The 24,461-nt window shown below is 35.4% G+C and overlaps 2 protein-coding genes across 2 annotated transcripts; one reads left to right on the top strand and one right to left on the bottom strand.

Annotated features, from left to right (window-relative positions):
• Window positions 1–7,611: 7,611 nt before the first annotated feature.
• LOC134265405 (uncharacterized) lies at window positions 7,612–10,575 on the bottom strand. Its single transcript, XM_062747614.1, has one exon. The coding sequence runs from the start codon at window positions 10,573–10,575 to the stop codon at window positions 7,612–7,614; it is 2,964 nt and encodes a 987-aa protein (XP_062603598.1).
• Window positions 10,576–15,652: 5,077 nt separating this feature from the next.
• Window positions 15,653–17,206, top strand: LOC134265401 (TNF receptor-associated factor family protein DDB_G0272098-like). Its single transcript, XM_062747611.1, has 2 exons — window positions 15,653–16,128; window positions 16,159–17,206. The coding sequence occupies exons 1-2, from the start codon at window positions 15,846–15,848 to the stop codon at window positions 16,878–16,880; spliced, it is 1,005 nt and encodes a 334-aa protein (XP_062603595.1). The 5' UTR covers window positions 15,653–15,845; the 3' UTR covers window positions 16,881–17,206.
• Window positions 17,207–24,461: the final 7,255 nt, after the last annotated feature.

Genomic DNA, 24,461 nt, shown 5'->3' with positions numbered 1-24,461 from the left:
ACATGAATAGTCCTGCACATCCTGCTGATTAAAGAAAAATCAACTTCAACGCCTGACTGTCTTTCGCATCAGAATGAATTGTTCAACAGAATGAATCCAAATGCCTACTCAGGCTCCATCATTGCTCCTGATGAATGCTAACTATGCTAACCCCAGCAACCAACAGCAGAGCGTTTACTTTAACAATGGGAATCCTGTTCAGATTGTCGGAACGCCTTATCCAGTTGTGTATAACTTTATACCTCAGATTGCTGTACAACCTGTACTAGCTAACACTGGTTCTCTGAACCAAGTCCAAAGCAATCAAGGAATAGTTTTTATATGCAAGCACCATTTTCCAAGGACAACAAGTGATTCAAACTTGAAATGGTTTTAATAACATTATAACCCAGACAAAACAGAAGCCATTGTTACAGGTGAATGCTGAACAGACGGGGGCTATGACAAATGGTCCTACTGCCAACCACTGTCAGTTTTACCACAGATATCCACAGTGCCAAATGAAACCAATTATGAATAGATCAATCAAGCAAACATTTCTCAGCAAAGTGACACCACCTGTAGTTCTGCTTTCCAAGTGAAACAGAATTCACTCTCTACATCATCTCAGGCTTCTGTAACACAAGTTTTCAACAATTCTGGATCTTTTAATGAAGCAAACCATTGTCCTTACCATGCTTACAAATGGGTATTAAATTTTTAGTGAGTAATTTAAGAGATATTAAAAGGTCACCCAAGAAGCCATTATAACTAAAACAGTTAATTTGAAAAGATATTCAATTTTAGAGATCTCAGCACCCCCAAAAATAATGCCAAAACTAAATCCTTGCTTAACTTTCTACTTCTATGGTAATTATACAATTTTATCTTAATTTGGCGACAGGTACAGTAAAAACAACAACAGTTCACATTGTGAAAATCAAAATTTTGTATTACAAATAGATTTTACTGTCACACAATTAATATAAACTGACCAAGATTTAATTAATTAAAAGACAAATATAACAAGTACTGTTGAATCATTTAGGTTCATGGGGGTCAATGTTCATTGGATTTCACAGTTATACACATATTTTTGGGACTAAATGCCAAAGAACTTCCAAGCTTTTTTTCATTTTCATTTCTATTTTCAAGAATATCACAACGACCAGCATATATAAATGTACAATAATATTATTGGAAATTCTCAATTTTTTTTTCTTAAGGAAAGAGCAGGGGCTTACCTCAAAAACAACAACAAAAGCAAGTTTAGCTGCAATGATGTGCCAATAGGCCATAGTGAAGTCATAGTCTCCAGGCATGTTGGGGTCTTCTACAAAGAATCATCGGTACCTGAAATGGATAATATTTATCTATGAGCAATTTGTGGTTTGAAGGTACTGTATGTGTACCTTAAAAAGCGGGCTTCATATTTTAGCAGCTTTTGCGCAGACAACAATGCACTACTTTATGAATGCTGCTAACTAAAGAGATCATTTACATATACAATATACAGAACGGACATGTGTAGCTCTTAATTATGATTGTGCAAAAACTCCAAAACCAGTGATTACCCTAAATTGTGAATACGCCAAAGCATGCAAATGTACAGTATTTCTTATAATTATTCAAGTAACAATCAAGGTGTAGATAATGAACACAAATTGATGAGGAAAAAATATTTTCAGTTCAAGAGGTGGGAGCAGGTGCTGCCTAGAAATGGCATTAATAATAATAATAAAACACAAACAGGCCTAGATAAAACAAGGAAAGTACAAAGTTGTCGATAGGGGTGGGGGTCATATACTTTATCACGGTCCTATTTACTAGCCTATATAAGAGAGTTATAGGTCAGGTATAAAATATAAAAATATTTACAAAATATATCTTTCTCTTTTCTCAGAGGCAGTCTGATTAAAACCCCACTTCTCCTTTCACTCATCCTGGCTGGTTTTAATCAGACTGTCTCAGAGGTTACCCTTTAGCACTACTTACACCATCTCATTTGCATAATCTAGGCGAGAGCATAGTAATCAGGTATAGTGTCCAGCTCTTGATCTCTTGCAATTTTCTGATTTTCTAAACTAGGACGCGATAATATTTTCATTAGTTATTTCAGTTAAGTGTGAAGTTTTGCATTAGGTAACAATATTTTTTGACGACAGAAGCACCTAGCGTAAACAACGCACGTCCCTGCTGTGTTATTGGTTAACTCATATTATCAACAATGAACATTGACACAGAAATAGTCTAATGCACAAGGAACCAATCAGGAATTAGATTGTATATTGTTTAACGTCCCTCTCGAGAATTTTTCACCCATATGGAATCAGGAATTAGAAGAAACTTCCAGTTGTAAAGCTTGCAGTTAGGAGGCATGTACTATTTACCCTTGATTGCAGCTGTCATCATACATGTAGGTTGTGAAGTACTGCAAAACTTCACTATTAACTGAAATTACCAGTAATAGCTGCATGCAATTCAGTGCCTATACGAGGGCTGTCCCAAAAAGTCGTAGACAGGGAAAGCAGTTTAGTTTCTCGTTGCTTAATTAAATTTCTTTCCTTGTCATAGCAAAAAGTAACATTTTATGATTATGTATTTCAAGTATCGTGATGATATCACATCTAATAAGAAAATAATGTAAAAATAATAAAAGAATGTAAGCGTACACCGGCACACGAAAGCAAGCATAAATTACGTCTCTTATAACGTCATGTTCTCTTTCTTTGCTTCACTCGCGTCTATACTAACATTAATTTTTTTAAGTGCATGACAGACCACTCTTGACTAAGGGATTTATTTAAATTAACTTCTCTCCGTTTGTTTGTTTGTTTTTTTTAAAGCAGATTCAAATTCAGTCGAAATTTAGTCGAAAGATAGCCTTACATTGTAGGCAGCAGAGATACACATTGTTTGACGTCGTTCGCGGTCCAGATTGTTGCCCACTGTCTGCGTTTAACAAACAGTACTCTACTTCTTACATACCGTAACTATATTTGGTATGGAATAAAAACTCTCATTGAATATTATGCCATTTAAAAATAACTTATTTATTAAAATCTGGTGTGTAATGTCACTTATGTACTATTTTTTCCTGTCTCTGCTGTTTATAAAACATATACAACACAATTTATTACATCTCCGTGCGCCGGTAATGGTGTACTGACTCGGGACATGAAATTCAGGAAACAACATGTAAATGCGTCCAATGATTTTATTTATGAGGATGATGAGATATGGCGATGACAATGACATGGAAATATGACTTGAAGTTGAAGTTGACATGGAAATGACGTAAATGACGTTGAAATGACGTTTATGACGTTAACTAAGAAGTAGACTTGGAAATATGACTTGGAAATGACTTGGAAAATATGACGATGACGATTTACTACAAAAAATACAAAGAAAAAATACTATAAATACAAGATATTTCAAGCAAGTTATACATAATAACACATCCTAGCAAATAATCATGATGTTTTTACATGTTCTAGAAAATACTTCAATACACAAAACTGTCGTCAAAATGTAAACAAAGAGGCATAACTCTTCTTGACACAAATCATGATAGAAAAACGTGGCAGAAAAAGATTTATCTCCCGTACTTAATAAATGTGCACATATCCAGCGAAATTACAATATGTATGTCAATTATATACCTAACTTACTGATTGCATTATAATTATTACTCCAACATAGTGCACAAGTACTTTCAACAATAACTTGATAGCCAGGTTCATAAAAATGCTAAGTTTACCGAGATGACAAATAAACAGTGTATACAGCTAAATGATTTACATAGAAAAACTCACCAATTAGAAGTTTTCTCCGGTGAAATAAATATCAGTACAAAGACTGGAAAATATCATAGTAAACTAGCAAATGGCAAACTGGTAACAATTGCGGCACCAAGCCCTGTCGCGTTCTGCAATGACAACACGGGCTCTACACAAAAAATTACTGTGCCCCAAAAACGATGACGTCACATCACACTTATGACCCTAAAAAGTCTAGTAACCGAAATGGCCGTACAGTCCCTGAAACTTTCTACTTTCCCACCTGAACGGTGAACGAACGCTGAACGAACGGTGAACGAACGGTGAACGAACGCAGAGCGAACGGTGAGTGAACGATGTGCGAACGCTGAACGCAACTTGGTGAACGATGTGTGAACGGTGAACGGTAAGTGAACGCAGAACGCGAACGGAGCGCAAACGCGAGCGCAAAGTGAACGGTGAACGAACGGTGAACGCAAGATGAACGATTTATTCGGAATGCCTTCGGTCTTTTCCTTGCATTGAAATTATTCTTTTATTCTATAATTCAAATGTCATGAATAAATATAAATAAATAATAGATAAACAAAAGTTAAATAAACACATTAATAAATTAATAAATAAATATGATAAAAAAAAAATTCTGCACATACATATATTTAAATCGATATTTTAATAACATGATTTTAATCGCCGTAAAACGTGTACTGTGTTTGTTACCGCGTGTAGTTAAAAAAAAAATAATCTACTTATTTAGTAAATAATAATGCTTATTCTTTTAAATAATAAAATAATTTGGACTTCAGAAGATAAAACTACTACTTAGATAAACAATAGATAACTAAATAAATAAATAAAAATATTTTTTTTCTGTACATACCTATTTTAAATCGATATTTTAATAACATGATTTTAATCGCCGTAAAACGTGTAATTGTTACCGCGTGCAGTTAAAAAATAAATTAATTTAATTAAATCATTATGCTTATTCTTTTAACTAATAAAATAATGTGGACTTTAGAAGATAAAACTACTACTTATATAATGAATTAATTACATTGTACCCGGTTGAAACAACCAAACATGTATTTTCGTGCCAACGCAATTCTGAGAGAGAGAGAGAGAGAGAGAGGCCCTCCTATTCCCAGATATCTGTTGGATCAAAAAAAAAAATCTTATTATTTTTCCGAAATTTTCCAAGCAATAAAAGTTATCAAAGGTTTAAGATTAACAAATCCATTTCACAGTAATCATCGGCTTTTATTTTCAATCTTCAACTTCACACCGTTCACAAGAAGTCCGTGTGCTTAGCCTGCCAATCAAAATCATTCGACACAGCGCAGCGGAGATGTGGAAATCTCGTTTCACCGAGCATGCCGAAGGCAAAGAGTCACGTAGTATTTCCAAGAAGTTTTAATATTTTTACTTTTCATTTCTAGATCTGATTTTTGTATTCCTGCAGAAAAAAAATAAATAAATAATGATAATTTATACTTTTAAGGATTAAGTTTGAAATTGAATTTGAAACATATTCCCTGCCAAATACTACTGTCGGCACAATCATGTATATTTTGAAATACTATTGTTTAATCACTGTTTGATGTTCGTGTTAATACTGATTTTTTTTGTGTTACAATACACATTAAATATTATTTAAAATATTCTGGATATACTACATGTAACTAAGTATTTGATATCGGGAGAAGGGGGGGGGGGGCTCTTAATTATATTGGATGGCAAACATGTATTTAGGTACGGTGAATGATGGAATTTTCCCTCTCTAATATTAGACTTAACTTAGTGTACAAAAAAATCTAATGTATTTCATTTAAAACAGTTGGTCTTTTCTAAAATTTAAAATCACGCTAATAAATTCCATTAGCTCTAGAGATAATTAATTAACTGAATATCTGCTGTACTGTTCATAATTTTAAGACCTATACGCAGCACAGTTAAGGTTACAAAAAGGAGGCGGAGCCTAATTTGTACGGGAAAACTTTACTATGACATCATACACAATATACGTCATACAACATCTCTTAAAAATACCACAATATGAGTTTATCTGCTAATTTAATTAGTAAGAAATCATCAAACGACATAAAAACTTACTACAGCGTGTTGTTTTGTCGTTAGTTAAATCGCACATAGCAAGTTATAAACAAGTCACTGATCGCAATACACTTGTCAATATGACGTCATTTCTTACAACGTGACGTAGTTTGTATGCAGTGAGAGACAGATCCAGCAATATTTTCTCAACAAAATATGTATTCTCTGATTAAATAAAACACTATTTACAGATATTATATGGGACAATAACTTGAATTTAATGTCTTCTTTACTATTATATTAATATATTTTCTGTGCATTACGTATTTAATTGACACTGCCGTATAAGTGTATGCAAGTACCTCGGAGGGTAATGTGGAAGGTCTTAATAAATCGATCTAGTGCAAGGGCATGCACTCTATGGATCAAAGTAAGCTTTTACATTTCAACTACAGAACTATTAAGGTATCTGGAAAGTGCTGCGATCCTGATGAAATCTTAAAAATAATTTAATTTTATCAATATTTCATGCCGCTGACCAGCAAAAAATATAGCGTTCGGTCATACAAGTATAATTTTAACAATGAAATTGCAGAATTTAGACAGGATCGCAGCACTTTTTAGAAACTACAATGCGTGTTGAAAATATTTATGTACTAAACTTGGAAATTTAATTTGGTTATGCCCTTGCACTAGTGACATTTATATGTAACATCAGTACTTCAAGTCAATGTGCTTAAATCGCCTGTCTGCCGCATCACGTGACTAGTGTAAATATAAAATATAATCGTCCTCGATATGTAGCTATTAATCATAATTACAATTATCCAATATGAATAATGTACTAAAAATAATCGCCATCCCGATTACGAATACATTTTTAAATACAAAATTTAGTCGATATTTCCATTGCGCACCTTAACTGTATTGCGTATGTAGTTCTCATATATGTTTCCGTGCATTTTTTTTAAATACGTGTTAGAAAAAAAGTTTTTGTGTATTCTTGTCCTACTTGGATTATTATCCATCCATTAATGTTTTTACATTACAACAAGATTATGCCGTGCCTGATGCATTTGTACATTGCCCTTTTTTTAAATTTAATATTTTAGCATCGTTCTACATACATGTAGGTACTTGATATATTATTTTTCAGGGGAATTTCACGGATAAAGTAACAACTAAGTTATAATAATAAAAATATAAATATCGTTGATAATTTTTGCAATGAAATAATTATTCTTCAAACACGATATTTTAGTTATTTAATTAAAAAACGTGTAAATCCTTACCATCAAAATGATAAGTCCTTTCACTTTGGAGTTCCGAATGACAATGAAGACTGAACGATAAGTGAACGGTGAACGCAAGGTGAACGCAAAGTAAACGGAACGAAGAGCGAGCGGTAAACGTTTTGTGAACGGTGAACGCGAGCGCACGGTGAATGGTGAACGCAAAACTGTGAACGAAGAGCGAACGGTGAACGCACGCTGAACGAACGGTGAACGAACGGTGAGCGAACGGAAAAATGGGAAAGTAGAACGTTTCAGGGACTGTAACAATCCAGCCCCCTAATTGTGGAACAAATGTGACACAATTACAAAAATAGATATATACATTATATCCATTAACCCAAAAATTGTATAAAACACAATGCAAGTTAAACAGGTTACACTGTACTAAATTCTCATCAAAAATGATACTTGCACATGAAACATGATACCTAGCAAATTCAATGCATGAAAGACAAATATTCATATATTCAAAGTCTCTTAGTAAATACATCTCAAACAGTCTCTTAGTCCATTTCTAGTATCATACACAGCTTATCGACAGGTCGCGTTAAAATGTTTGTCGCAGTTTTCACCTTGACCTGACGTACGAGTCCGTTTCTGTCAGGAATTGTCTCATGTACTACTCCCATCGGCCAAGAGTTCCTTGGGGCGTTCGAATCCACAACCAACACAATATCACCGATTTGAAAGTTTGTCTTGATATCATGCCATTTTTGTCGTTCCTGGAGAAGTGGTAAGAACTCGCGTACCCAATGATGCCAGAACAAGTTGGCCATATATTGTATCTGTCTCCAACGGCAAATGTGGTACAGATCTGTCTTATCGAAGACTCCTGGAGGAAGGTTAGGTTTCCTCTTCATCAAAAGCAAATGGTTTGGAGTAAGTGGCTCCAAGTCACCGTGTTGATCCGTGTTCTTCGTTATAGGTCGGTCGTTGAGTGTATATTCAATTTCACACATTAGAGTATGAAGTCCTTCATCATCAAGTGTCTGCTCCTTTAGTACACTATTCATGGCTTTACGAATAGATCTAATTAACCTCTCCCAGGCTCCCCCGTAGTGTGATCCAGCTGGTGGGTTAAACTGCCAGTCTACGTTCTTTTGTAACATCGCAGATTGGATCTGTGCTTGGTTCCATTCTTGTATGGATTTTTTAAGTTCACGTTCGGCACCAACAAAGTTAGTTCCGTTGTCAGAACGTATTTTCTTTACTTGTCCTCTTCTTGCTATGAAACGACGTAGTGCATTTATGTAGGAATCTGTATCCAACGAAGCTGCTATCTCTAGATGCACTGCACGACTAGCTAAGCAAGTGAATATAACACCATAGCGTTTCACACGGCTCCGTTTCACTTTGACTTCAAATGGTCCGAAGTAATCCACACCAACTCTGCTAAATGGTGGTTCGTCTGGGACAATACGATCTTTGGGCAAACTTGCCATCTTTTGCTCTCCAACCTTAGACCTCTGTCGTCTACAAGTAACACACTTTGATATGATTTTCTGAATTGCAGATGGAGCATGGATAAGCCAGTAACGTTCTCTCAACTTAGCTAGCATATGATTTCTGCCACTATGTAACAAATCCTGATGAATTTGGTTAAGAATTAGAGTGCACACATGATGATCTTTGGGTAGAATCACTGGATGTTTCATCTCCTCTGGAAAACTTGACTTGTGTAAACGACCACCGACTCGCAAAAGACCAGCATCCAAAAATGGATCAAGGCTACGGATTCTGCTACCATGACTGACACTAGAGTTTCTTGACATAAGGGTATTTATTTCCGTAGAAAATTCTTGCCACTGAATGAACGCAAGTAAAGCTTTTTCTGCATCTTTCAAGTCCTCGTATGAAATGTAAGCCTTGTCATGAAAATCATCCTGTACCATTGAGTGGGAATCGAGTCTTTTTAAATAAACACGTCTTAACAGTTCTTTACGCACCTTCAAAATCCAGGTGACACTACGTTTCAATAGATACCAAGATGAATGATGTTGAAACAGTTTGTTAATATCTGCGGTATTCTCTTGTAATTCCTGTGACTTTGTGACAACTGTCTTTACAGTAACCTTTTTCACCTCTGGGTCGTTGTCGAACAGTTCTGTGTCAGTGAGGTGTGAAGCTGGTGTTGGCCAATGATCCTCAGACTCAAACAGGAAATTGGGGGGATTGATCCAGTTCTCCTGTTTCAATAAGCCATCTGCAGAGATACCTCTAGATGCATGATCCGCTGGATTCAACTTTGTGTTGATGTATCTCCAGTCAGTTGGTTGTGACCCTTCGTGAATAACTGCTAATCTGTTTGCAACAAAAGTATGAAATCTCGCCGTACTATTTTGGATATAACGTAGAACGGCCATGCTGTCGGTCCAGTATGTAATACGATGGACAGGAATGTTCAATTCTCTAAGTAACATCCTATTGGTTCTGACGGCTACCGTGGCTGCTGTCAACTCCAATCGTGGAATAGATGTTGTCTTAAGTGGAGCAACGCGGGATTTTCCCATAATAAAGGAACAGTGACGTTCACCAGAAGCGTTCTCCATGCACAAGTATGACACTGTACCATATCCAGTTTCGCTTGCATCAGCAAAATGATGTAACTGTACCATGAGCGGATGAAAACCATAAGGTTTCAGACATCTGTTCACTTTGAAGTCCCTCAATTTCTCGAGATCTTGGTACCAATTATTCCACTGAATAGCAGTTTCATTAGGAATCTTATCATCCCATCCAAGCTGAAGTTTGCACAATTCCTGCAGAATGATCTTGGTCTTGAGTAGTAGTGGAGCTAAGAATCCCAGTGGGTCAAACACACCGCTCACCATTGACAGAATTCCCCGCCTCGTAAGTGGTTTCTTGTTGAAGTCTAATTTAAACTGAAAGATGTCAGAATTCACACACCACTGGATGCCGAGGGCTCGCTCTACTGGTAGTATATCATAATCAAGATCTAAGTCCTTGACCTCTTTAGCTCTATCGGATTTTGGTATCGAATACATGACCTCTCGACTGTCGCTGATCCACTTTGATATATGAAATCCCCCACTTTCCAAGAGTCCCTGTAACTCTTTCACCAATGTCACAGCATTTCTTACAGATTTCACTGACTCTAGACAATCATCAACGTAGAAATTCTGAAGAACTGTTTTTATTGTCTCATCACTAAAATGTCCTGGCCAATCTTGAGCTGTTTTTCGTAAACAAAAGTTGGCGTAACTAGGAGAAGATGTGGCTCCAAACAAATGCACGATCATCTGGTACTCTAGTAAACTACTGGAAGGATTTCCATCTTTCCACCAGAGAAATCGTAGAAAAGTAGCATCTTGTGGCGGAACACGTACTTGGTAGAACATACTATCAATATTTCCCATCACAGCCATTTCCTCCTTTCTAAATCGTATCAAAGTCCCGATGAGTGTGTAGTACACCATGATGCGGCAAATACCAAACGCGTCCATCATCTTGATTCAAGTCTTCTATAGGCACCTTTCGTGCATAGCCTTTGCTAATAATTTTGTCCATGAAGGCTTTATAATTGTCATGGAATTCACTGTCGCTGCAAAGTTTCTTAGCCAATGAATTCAGTCTCTGTTCTGCTTGTTTTCTGTTGTTTGGCATTATCACATTTCTGATTTGAATGGTAGACCAATGACATAATGTCCATTTTCAAAGCGAACTGAATTTTTCACAAAGTCGAGAAATCTCCTGTCTTCCCTTGACGGCTCTGGAACATCATCGATAGCTCTTTCACTAAAGTCATGATTGAATTGATATCTCACTTGCTCCTCTAATCTTGCGTCGATGCGGTTGGCTGTGACGTATGTACTGTAAGTACTATTCTCTGGTCTGGTATCAAGCGGTCCATTGATTACCCATCCTAACAGAGTCTTAACAGCGAATGGACCTTTGTGTACACTAGTAATCACATCCCATGGCTCCATTGCTTTTGGTACGTTGACACCAATCAACAAACCAACATCGCTATCTATGGTATCAATATGTATATCACGCAGATGCGGCCATCTTTGTAGGTCCTCAGACGTAACAATGTTTTTCTTAGATATGGGCAGATCCGGTTGAGTGTATATAGGAGGTAAGTCAATTGTGTGATTACCATTTAAATCACTCACTTCAAGACCAGATAGAATGCTACAGTTCTCTGTCCTCTGCTGTCCCATGGTTGTTAAGTTAAGAACAGTCTTTTTGCCTTCAAGGTGTAGTGATCTTGCGATTTCCTCTGTACAAAATGTCGCTGTACTCCCAGAATCCAAGAAAGCATAAGTTGTAATAAATTTGTCACTGTTTCTTGATTTCAGACGTACTGGTATGACAGGAAGCGCTTGCCTCACTGAGTCCCCAGCCCCCATATGGGCTGTTGAAGAAACGGCTGCAGATGAGCCGTTGTTGTTTTGATCGGTAGTCATTGGGTTTTCCTTGCCTTGTCGAGGATTCACATGAAGTATAGATGGGTGACACTTCTTACAGTGAACGCAGTATAACTTGTGTTGACAGGCTCCCATAAGATGTCCTGATCTCAAACACGAGAAAAACAGTCCCTTAGACTTCAACACTTCATATCTGTCCTTTAGAGGTAGCTTCATAATGTTCCGGCAATCTTCCAATGAATGTGATGTGCCTTGACAATAAGCACATGGTTTCACAGATCCAGATGATTTTGGTCTATGTTGTTCATATACATAATTGTTTGTAGATAGATGAGATTTCACGGTCTTAGTTGCAAAGTTCCCTTTCTGTTTTGAGAATGTGGCTGGTTTAACATTCTGTCCGTGGGTTGAAGACGTTGAGATATTCATCACTTCTCTTCCATAAATAGGGTCGTTGGCCTTTTTAGCTTCCTTACGAACAAACTTCACTAAGTTCTCAAACTTCACAACTTCTCTTCTGTCATTTCGCCACTTTTCTTGTAAGTAGAACGGAAGTTTCTTTATAATAAGTTTCATATTCTCTGGATACTCTAAGGCTCTAGCGCTGGCTACATTATTGACAGCATGCTGACACTCTGTAAGGAATATTGCATAGTCATCAAGTCCCCTTACATTATCTTGTTTTAATGACGACCAATTTAACGCTTTTTTCACATAAGCTTGCGCAACAATGTCTGGATCACCATATCGATCTTTGAATTCATCCATCGCTGCCTTGTATCCCACTTCAGCATTTAAGTGTGAATATCCAGTCACTATTCTGTTAGCCTCACCACTGGTAAATTGCAGAAGAAAGTTCAAACGTTCTTCATATGAGCTGGTATTAGCACACACCCTTGTATTAAACTGTCTAATGAATCTCTGGTAGTCCATTGGATTCCCTTCAAACTTCTGTATTTCTGATTTTGGCTTATTTAGTTCTTGTGCCACAATAAGTAGGCCTTCATGTTCACGATTATGACTGTGCGCATGTCCTGAATTGTACAAGTCACCGAATGTTGGTAACGCAGGTACATAAGGCGTACTATGTTGCGTCGACATAGGAATGTAAGGAATACTATGTGGCGTACATGTAGTCACACTAACAGGCACATGCGATGAAATACCTGGAGTCACAAATGGTGTATTCCAGTTCTGCTGACTAACAGTCCTTGACACAGATGTAAACAAAGGCGCATGTGGATTCAAGGTAGACTGTGTGGTAGACACAGGTACATGCAAATGTGGTAACTGCTGTGCAGTTGGTTTCTGTACAGGTGAAAACAAAGGTGCGCCATGGTGATGCAATTCTGCATGGATATCACTCAAAGCTTCGGTAAGCTGTTGGTCCCTCAATTCACTCCTTTCAAGTTCTTCAATAATTTTAGTTCGAGCGTCACTGATCTTTAGAGCTGTTTGTATGTTTAGTTCTTCTTCTTTCATTTTTAAATGTAGTTTGGCCTCCTCTATCTGTTTCTTTTCTTTAAGCGCAGCTGCTTTTGCCAATAGCTCTGCTTTATGTTGTTTTTCCTCAAGCTTGGCCACTGAATAGTTACTTGACTTAGAAACAATGGATCGTTTATCAGATGGAACACCTTTCGAATGGCTTGAAAACCATTTTTCCACTGACTCTTTCACATCCATTAGTTGTTTATTTCTTCCGGTGAATATTTCTTCATCTACCGTCTGCTCGCTCGGGGAGATGAATGCTTTAACTTCTTCCTGGAATTCTAGAAAGTCCTCCTAATTGTCCAACCATTTACTGTAAGCAGTTTTGATGGTGTCTTTATCATCTGACGACTCCAAAAGTCCTTTTAAATTATCACTTAGTGCTAACAGTACCTTGTAACATTTCTCTCTGTTGTTGAGCTTAGTCTCTAAAGTAAATTCAGCACCTTTTTCAGTCTTTTTCTTTCTTTCACTCCTTCTGGGCTGACCCTCCTGTGACTCACCATCCTCTCCTTCCTTCATCTCATCTTCTAATTGTAAATATTTTGTACTGACTCGGGACATGAAATTCAGGAAACAACATGTAAATGCGTCCAATGATTTTATTTATGAGGATGATGAGATATGGCGATGACAATGACATGGAAATATGACTTGAAGTTGAAGTTGACATGGAAATGACGTAATTGACGTTGAAATGACGTTTATGACGTTGACATAGAAGTAGACTTGGAAATATGACTTGGAAATGACTTGGAAAATATGACGATGACGATTTACTACAAAAAATACAAAGAAAAAATACTATAAATACAAGATATTTCAAGCAAGTTATACATAATAACACATCCTAGCAAATAATCATGATGTTTTTACATGTTCTAGAAAATACTTCAATACACAAAACTGTCGTCAAAATGTAAACAAAGAGGCATAACTCTTATTGACACAAATCATGATAGAAAAACGTGGCAGAAAAAGATTTATCTCCCGTACTTAATAAATGTGCACATATCCAGCGAAATTACAATATGTATGTCAATTATATACCTAACTTACTGATTGCATTATAATTATTACTCCAACATAGTGCACATGTACTTTCAACAATAACTTGATAGCCAGGTTCATAAAAATGCTAAGTTTACCGAGATGACAAATAAACAGTGTATACAGCTAAATGATTTACATAAAAAAACTCACCAATTAGAAGTTTCCTTCGGTGAAATAAATATCAGTACAAAGACTGGAAAATATCATAGTAAACTAGCAAATGGCAAACTGGTAACAATTGCGGCACCAAGCCCTGCCGCGTTCTGCCATGATAACACGGGCTCTACACAAAAAATTACTGTGCCCCAAAAACGATGACGTCACATCACACTTATGACCCTAAAAAGTCTAGTAACCGAAATGGCCGTAACAAATGGGTTTGACGACGTCATTTTTATCAAACTCAATTCCAACGATACTATGAAAATCACGACACCAATCGTCTGTAATGCTATTTATATGAGATTTTGACATATTATTGAGATTTTAATTCTGGTTTCAGTGATTTAAATTTGAATTCAATGAATTACATAGTACTAAAGAATTTAAAGGAAATGTAATAGTTAATATATGCGTAAATTATTACGAATTTTGTCCGTGCACCGACAGACCTTATCGGCCTTCATATAAGTCGTCCTAATATTATTAATATGAAAGATATATATTTAAATATTCACAATTTTAAAGAACATTTAATATATATTGTCTGTGCAAAATTTGGTTGGTATTGGTTGTATGATTAAAAAATAATAAACATTGTCTACGACTTTTTGGGACAACCCTCGTATAGGTGTAAAAAAAATCAGCTTGAGAAGGAAGATGTCTAAAAATTATCTTGAACCTCCCTCCCTAATCATGTTAGCCATATATATTGTGTATTTGAGCTAAAAAAGAATAAAACATATGATTAAGCATAGATTTACGTGATATATGTTTTTAACATGTCTAATGGTCAAATATAAATTTTCTCAGTGATTTGAACGTAAACATGATTAATATTCATATGTTTCTAAATTTAACTGACTTAAACCGTGTCCAATAATTTAATCCAAGTTGGTAAAAAAAGGCTTTTGTTTTAAATATCTGATATCTGTGAAACAGGATTGATTTATATTGTGCTTTTACATTTTTTAGATAACACAGAGTTTGCACTCGGACCTTTATTCAGGAAATTCATATGTCCTTTATCAATTGAACATTTATAAATCAGTAATATGCATTTGATTACATAAATTCTCACCTTGTTCATAGGCGTCGGAAGCAAATTGAAAGGGGGGACTAAACCAACTAATAAAATGTTATAAACCCCAATTTTCAATGCCAATATTTATATGAACATATGTTTGCAAAAAAGGGCAAATAAGCTACACTCTGCTTATCAATTTAGTATCAAAAATATTTTATTTAATTATTTCAGGGGTTGAATAGTCCTGCACATCCTGCAGATTAAAGAAAAATCACCTCCATGCTCTGACTGTCTTTTCACCTCAGGATAAATTTTTTCAAAAGGAATCCAAATGCCATCCCAGGCTCCATTACTGTTGCTGATGAATGCTAATTACGCTAACCTCAACAACCAACAGCAGAACATTTACTTTAACAATGGGAACCCCGTTCAGTTTGTCGGAGCCCCTTATCCAGTTGTGTATAACTTTACACCTCAGATTGCTGTACAACCCGTACTAGCTAACAGTCCAAAGCAACCAAGGAACCTTTTTTATGCAGGCACCATTTTTAGCAGGACAGCAAGTGATGCAAACTGTAAATGGTTTTAATAACAACATAATCCAGACAAAACAGGAGCCATGTTACTGACAAACACTGGACAGACAGGGGCTGTCACAAACGGTCCTACTTGCCAACCACTGTCAGTTTTACCACAGACATCCACAGTGCCAAGTGCAACCAATTCTGAATTGATCCATCAAGCAAACATATCTCAGGCAAATGGCACCACCTGTAGTTCTGCTTTCCAAATGAATCAGAATCAACTCTCTGTATCATCTCAGGCTTCTGCAGCACAAGTTTTAAACAATTTTGGATCTATCAATGAGGCGAACCATTCGCAGATTAAGGGTACAACCTGTAGTCCTGCTTCCCAAGTTCAGATGAATTCAGTGTCAGTATTATCTCAAACTCCAACTGCATCAACTTCAACCAATTCTGTCAATCAGACAAACATTTCTCAGAATGAGGGCATACCCAGCAGTAATCCTGCTTTCCAAATTCATCAGAATTCACTGTCAGTATTATCACAGAATTACACAGCATCAGCTTCAATCAATTCTAGATCAGTCAACCAAGCAAATATTTCTCATTCAACACAGAGCACAAGTTGTACTCCTGCTTGCCAAGTTCAGGTGAATTCAGTACCAGTTTTATCCCAGACTTCCACATTATCAGTACCATCCAACTGTGACTCCAACAATGAAATAGCATCTGACAAGACATCATGTGACAATAAGCCAATTAGTGAAATGCTGCAACCCAAATCCCCATGTGAGAAAACTGCAGACAACATACAGCAGCCAAAGAAATTCAAGCCAAGTATGCCAGGTCAGAAGTGCCGTACATTCAGAAGTTTTAAACTAGTTTTAGATAATGATACAGAGCCTGTTGTTTCCTCTTCCTTGTGCAAAGCAAGAACTTTAGAAGAGAGTGAAAATGAGGACAGTTCACCTGGTGGAAGCACTCAGGAAAAGGAAAATGAGACTCAAAGAGCAGATAGTGAAGACTTCAATGAACAGTCTAGAGAATCTTCAACAATTGGAAATGATTCTAATGATTCAGAGAATTTAGAATGTGCAAGAGATAACAACTCAAATGACTTTGATGTTTAACAGTTGAAAGATGATGAAAAGATTCGGGTTAGGTTCAAGGAGAAGGATTTAATGCAGAATACACAGAAAGGCAAGAAAAGTAAATGCAATCTATGTGGAAATTATGTAGTGAAGTTGGATTAACATTTTGAGAGATACCATGGTACTCCATCTAAGTGTAAATATTGTGGAAAAATGTTTGACGATATGTGGGAGACAAAAAAGCATACATGTACGCAAAAGGAACACTTAGAACAATTGAAGAAAGAATTCACTTGTAATATTTGCCACAAGACATTTTCCGAAAAACAAGATCTGAGAAACCATAAATTTGCAGCTCATGGAAGTAAAAGAAAATTCACTTGTGAGGAGTGTGGAAGAAACTTCAATCATTTATCAACATTGGAAAGTCATCGCAAAGTTCACACTGGGGTCGACAGAAGTTATGTTTGTGAAATATGTGGTAAACGGTTCCCTCCCCGAAACACATTGATGCATGCAAGAATGCATAGTCAGACGAGGGAATGCAAGTGCCCCTACTGTGATAAGTTTTTCAATGAAAAGGATCAACTTCAGAAACATCTTCGCTTACATACGGGTGAAAAACCATACAAATGTAGGCATTGTCTAAAAGCCTTCAACCACAATGTATCGCTTAAAGCTCATGTGAAGAAGTACCATCCTGATGTGGGACAAAATATTGAGTCAGAGTCTAGGGATGCTATAGTGATAGGATGATTTTATGCCCTGAGAAGGGTCTTTTTAATTTATTTTTTAAAGGTTTTATTTAAAAAACAAATAATGCATGTCATTTTTCTTGCCTTCATAAAGTATTGGTATGTTCAGTTAGCTCTTTGAACATGTTGAATAAAGGTTAAAAACATAATACTATGGGATATGTATCACTGTCTTGTTGGGGTCTTCTGATAAAAATTATGCAAGTATGTGTGTATCCTGAATATATATGATGTAAGAGTCAAAGTCATATAGACATTGTGTTTAGTTTACAAGGATACAGAAAAGGATAACATGAATGGCTGGACAAAGAATCTAACCTGGAGCCTCATGCAGTGACCTTATAATGCTTTAGCAACTAAGTTATCCTTGCCAGGGATACCGATCATTAAATGGCAACAAACAATTTAATCCTTCCACTCCCTCCCTAAATTGTCTTTAACCTAGAATCGCAACACATGTTCTTATTATTTCCATAGGCGCTTGGTTACAGGATGGTGTATTTAGGGTCTTCCGTCTCCAACGGAAGACCCTTCTATTATTCTATTGTTTCTTTTTCACTTTTTTTCTTATTATTATTATTATTTTTCTCCATACCAATTTTTGTGCAGACGATTTCTCAGAGACGGTTTGGTCGATTCACTTGAAAATTTCAGAGATGATCTATAAAAATGTGAACCTTATTCATTTTTCTTAATTTTTGGAAATTTGACTTCCAGTCACAAGTTATCGCCCTTTAATCGATTTTTTTATGACATTTTTGTCCGGACAAAAACTCAAAAACGATAAACGCTACAACGCTGAAATTTTCAGGAGTAATAGACGACATATTGAAGATTTGTACCTATGTTTTCAAAATTTCCGGAAGTGCCTAGTATGGAAGCTCGGTAGGGGTCAAAATTTAGGACAAGAATCATGACTGATTTTTTGAGACATTTTGCATCATATCTTTTAAAGTATAATTATTTTGTTAAAACATATTGAACAATATTTGTGCAGAATAACAAGGTCTTTAAAATGATATCAAGAAAAAAGTGCTGACTCATCACATGAGGGGTCAAGAGGGGCCAAAATTATTTATTCGATAACTCTTTAGCAGTCAATATTTTGTTATACATTACTGAAACAAAAATGTTTATCTCAACAATCTACAACTATATATTATGTTATTTATATCGTATGGTACATAATAAGGGGCCACAAGGGGCCAGAATGCTAAATCTTTGAGGCTTAATATCTCAAAAGTGAAAAATATTTTGATAAGTAATATTGAACAAAAGATGTTCAAAATCATGTTCTGAATAATATGCAACCTTTCATTTTTCGCTAAACGTCCCCATTAAGGAGTTGTAGGAGTGGCCCCTAAATATTTCTTTTTCAAATAACTCAAAAACGAAAGAGAATCTCTGAATAGTTGTTGAACAAAAAGTGTTCAAAATCTTAAGAGGTTTAAGTTGAAATCAAGAAAAAGGGGCTGGACACTCAAATTAAGGGCCGAGAGGGGCCAAAAGACTTCAATCGATAACTCTTTATCAGTTAATATTTTGTAATACATTACTGAAGCAAAGATGTTTATCTCAATAATCTACAACTATATATTATGTTATTTATATCGTATGGTACATAATAAGGGGCCACGAGGGGCCAGAATGTTAAATCTTTGAGGCTTAATATCTCCAAAGTGAAAAATATTTTGATAAGTAATATTGAACAAAAGATGTTCAAAATCATGTTTTAAACAATATGCAACCTTTCATTTTTCGCTATACGTCCCCATTAAGGAGTTGTAGGAGTGGCCCCTAAATATTTCTTTTTCAAATAACTCAAAAACGAAAGAGAATCTCTGAATAGTTGTTGAACAAAAAATGTTCAAAATCCTAAGAGGTTTAAGTTGAAATCAAGAAAAAGGGGCTGGACACTCAAATTAAGGGCCGAGAGGGGCCAAAAGACTTCAATCGATAACTCTTTATCAGTTAATATTTTGTAATACATTACTGAAGCAAAGATGTTTATCTCTATAATTTACAACTATATATTATGTTATTTATATCGTATGGTACATAATAAGGGACCACGAGGGGCCAGAATGCTAAATCTTTGAGGCTTAATATCTCCTTAGTGAAAAATATTTTGATAAGTAATATTGAACAAAAGATGTTCAAAATCATGTTCTGAACAATATGCAACCTTTCATTTTTCGCTAAACGTCCCCATTAAGGAGTTGTAGGAGTGGCCCCTAAATATTTCTTTTTCAAATAACTCAAAAACGAAAGAGAATCTCTGAATAGTTGTTGAACAAAAAATGTTCAAAATCCTAAGAGGTTTAAGTTGAAATCAAGAAAAAGGGGCCAAAAAAGGGGCCAAAAGAAAAAAGAAAATCAAGAAAAAGGGGCCAAAAGACTTCAATCGATAACTCTTTATCAGTACATAATAAGGGGCCACGAGGGGCCAGAATGCTAAATCTTTGAGGCTTAATATCTCCAAAGTGAAAAATATTTTGAAAAGTAATACTGAACAAAAGATGTTCAGAATCATGTTCAAAGCAATATGCAACCTTTCATTTTTCGCTTAACGTCCCCATTAGGGAGTTGAAGGTTGGCCTAAATATTTCTTTTGCAAATAACTCAAAAACGAAAAAGAATCTCTGAAGAGTTGTTGCACAAAAATCGTTCAGAAGCCTAAGAGGTTTAAGACGAGATCAAAAAAAGGGGCTCAAATTAAGGGCCGAGAGGAGCCAAAAGTCTTCAATCGATAACTCTTTAGCAGTCAATATTTTGTAATACATTACTGAAGCAAAAATGTTTATCTTAACAATCTACAACTATATATTATGATTTGAATGCCCTATGGTACATAATAAGGGGCCATTAGGGGTCATAATGTGTAATATTTGACGCTTTATATCTCAAAAGTCGGAAATATTTAAATAAGTAATATTGAACAAAAGATGTTCAAAATAATGTTCTAAACAATATGCAACCTTTCAATTATTCGCTAAATGTGCCCATTAAGAAGTTGAAGGGTTGGCCCCTAAATATATCTTTTTTAATAACTTGAAAAAGAAAGAGAATCTCTGAATAGGTGTTGAACAAAAAGTGTTCAAAATCCTGAGAGCTATAAGATGAAATGAAGAAAAAAGGGCTGATCCCTAATATTAGGGGCCGTGAGGGGCCAAAAGTTGAATTTGTAAGTCTTTAATGTTCAATGTCTGTTTACAGATTATGGAGGCAAAATTGTTCTTCTTTACAATCTTTATCCTTATTTTAAACTGAAATTCTGAATCAAAATCTTATCTCATGTTATCAAGAATCGGACGGAAGACCCACTCGTTGCTCGCAACGAGATCGTATCTAGTTTGTGTATTATATTTGTTTTTCTAGGTGTGCCTGAATACCCTCATTAAAATAGAAATAAACAAGATGTGTTTGTGAAACACTATGTGCCCGGAGGCAACAAAGTTCGGAAAAAGCTATTTCAGCATAAAGGTCACAGTAAAGGTCACAAGGTCATTGACCTTGGTGTCATTTGAAAGAGCTTGATTAGTGGAGTATGTATACCAAATATAAAATCTCCATCTCTTATGGTTCAAAAGTTATAATGAGGGTTCAAAAAAGCTATTTTTAGCATATAGGCCACATTCAAGGTCACAAAGTCATTGCCCTTGGTGTCGTTTGAAAGGACCTGATTAGTGAAGTATGCATACTACATATGAAGTCTCTATCTTTCATGGTTCAAAAGTTATGGCAAAGGTTAAAGTTTGCAGAAAAAAGCTATTTTTAACATATAGGTCACAGTCAAGGTCACAAGGTCATTGACATTGGTGTCATTTGAAAGAGCTTAATTAGTGGAGTATGCATACCAAATATGAAGTCTCTATCTTTCATGGTTCAAAAGTTATGGTGAAGGTTAAAGTTCGAGACAAACAAACAGACAGGACAAAAACAATATACGCCCTGGATCTATAGATCCGGGCGCATAAAAATCGCCGAAATTAGTACGTTAAAAAAAACTTTTAAAAAATGTCACATCTACTGTATATAAAAAAAAGTACAGGAACACCTAGAAAAATACATAATACGAAAATACACCATCCTGTAACCAAGCGCTTATGATTATTTCGTCTTGGTGAGGTAGTGAATCCTTTTTTTGAAAATGTGTGTGTGTGGGAGGGGGTGTAAAACTTCTAGTACGTATCCATTTTTTATGCCCTCTTCGAAGAAGGGAGGGCATATTGTTAACTGCTGTCAGTCGGTTTGCCAGTCCACCATTAGTTTCCGTTCATTTTCTTCACAGAGGTTGCACATATTAAAATAAAATTTAGGTATTCAGATTAATCATAATATCTGGTATGATCGTGCCATTGTTGATAATAGCATCCACAAGTCATTTTACGTCATTTATTACGCTATGTGACAGTATACAAAACTACCAGTTTTAAAAAGCGTATTTAACACACTTTCGTGTCTCTTACTTCAAAAAATCTAATTGAACTGTAAAGATAAATTGTTAAACAATCTAAAAATTATAATTTTATAATTTTTTATCGCTGTTTTTTGTTTTAATTCCTATCAAATGTTCAAGCATGTTCTGAAATAAAACGTCACGATTTTAGCGCGTCGTAAAAACCGCATTCTTTTATTCCGCTGTTTATAGGACAACAGAGGATATATTCAGATTTCTTTGTACAGTGGTAGATACAGCTGATTATTCTGAATATAATGATACCAAACACGACTAGCCAGATTCGTATATTGCTATGATTTATGGATAGTCAAATGTAAGCATTTTTTCGGAGAGTTTTTTCACTCGTTTGACGAACCGGTTGCATATGTGTAACAATAATAGATCGAAAGAGAATCTTCTCCTCTTCAAGAAACTGGGTAGATTTATTTTCCTTACATCGGCGCTAAAAGCGATCTTTCAAAAAGCAACACCACCTATAGCCAGCGTGAACGATAATTGACGTCATTTTCACGCCTTCCACGGATTCCTGGAAATTGTTTTGTAATGGAGTTTGTTTACTGTAACTATAGAAATATTCAGAGGGGGATAACTCTCGATGTCTTTTTTATGGGGTACCCGAAGGGGCAATTTCAAATAAAATAATTTTTTATCTAAGAAAAATACTAATTAAATATGTCAAAAATATAAAACAAGGAACGATGATTAGGACTGAAAAAGAAAACTTCTATGAAGTAAAATTGACGTTATAATTTTGAAGCAATAAAAAATTATAATCATGAGTAAGAAATAAAATAAATATGTAAGAAAATAACTATCTAGTGTAAAGAAAAAAATACAATAGCCTTCTGATTTTTTGATTAAAAGAAATGTAAATAAATTCAATTGAGTTCGTGAATAAATAAATTTATTGTATGATATGCTAAATTTCAGAAGAACGTGTTTACAAAATTCATGTCACAGAAAATTTTGTACTTTTGGTACGTGGGATATCTTTTTTTATAACGTTCATTCAGCTTGTCTCATATGATTTTTTTTCCATTGATATACAGTTTATATCCATACATTGGCATTTTATTGAAACTTAATATATATGTTTTTATTATTTTTATATACAACACAAATGTAAAAATAGTATTTGCCAGGTGCTCATTTTTTACAAGAGACAATAAGGCCTACAAATATTCTAGATTCGTTTTCCATGGATATAGATCATATGCATTTAATCTAATACGTTGTGTAGATTTTATTATTTTACTTAGATTATATTTGGCTGGTAAATACTATCTCTGAAATTTCTAAGTATTCTTGATTACAACACTAACAATAAATTACATGCATGTTAGGGCATAAACGTCGGAAGCAAATTGAAAGTGGGGTGGCTGATTGAAAGTGGGGGGGGGGGGGGCGGCTAAACCAACAAAAAAGGTAAACCACAATTTTCAATGCCTAAAAAATATCTATCTTTGAAAAAAAGGGGGGTTAAGACCCCTATACCCCCCCCCCCCCCGGTTTCGATGCCTATGTAGAATATGAACATATGGATGGGTAGACGGATGAATAGTAAAAATCAAATAGGCAAAATAAAATTACTGATGCATCAAAGAGGTCTAAAATTTAAACAAGAAATTAAAATTGTGGTCCCCCAGCTGCATTTCATTTCTGGTATTTTTCACTTAGAGCGTCTCAGGCGGCTCATACATCGCACCTCGGAGGTTTGAATGGAGCCTAGCGGAGTCAGCCGAGGATTGCCGATTGGAAATTTTTCGATATTTCAACTTTTCATGGCCGACTTGTTTTAGTTTTCATTTCTGACATTTTAAAATTTTCATTTCTGACTCTTTTCAGATTGTACTTTTTGGTTATTAAAACAGTATTGAAGAATTCACTTATGAAAAATTTCATTTACGTGATGAAAAAAAAATTTAAAGTGTATATCAAATGTCTTAGAAATTGACCTCTAATTTAATGAACATACATGGGGATGAAAGTGCTGCATGTACCGAAGTACTATACATGTACGTGTATAGACAAAATCTTTAATTTGTTTTACCGGCTGTTTGTCTCTATGTGGGTAATATTTCATTATTTATGGCATATTGTTCCAAAGATGAACGCCCTATAATATGTCATTCAAAAGTTATAACTAAAGTTGATTTTTTGAAAATTAGGTCAAACATATAGGTCCAGATCAAGGGGGTCAGAAATCATATCAATGAACATGTTAAATATGAAAGCATTATCTCTTCTCAATCAGAAGTTATAAGGGGAAAATTGCATTTTTTGAAAAGTATGTCAAACGTCAAGGTTCAAGGTCACAAGGTCAAAATCCATAGTGTATTTAGAAATGATAATATACATATGAAATGTGAAAGCTCTATACAGTGCATTTTCCATCGTCACAAA

The sequence above is a fragment of the Saccostrea cucullata genome, unplaced genomic scaffold, assembly GCF_032062105.1.
Source record: "Saccostrea cucullata isolate Sc308-1 unplaced genomic scaffold, CSIRO_AGI_Scuc_v1 ctg2061, whole genome shotgun sequence".
Lineage (NCBI taxonomy): Eukaryota > Metazoa > Mollusca > Bivalvia > Ostreida > Ostreidae > Saccostrea > Saccostrea cuccullata.
Note: the sequence above shows the minus strand (reverse complement) of the source record. Positions and strands in the feature narration are given on the sequence as shown.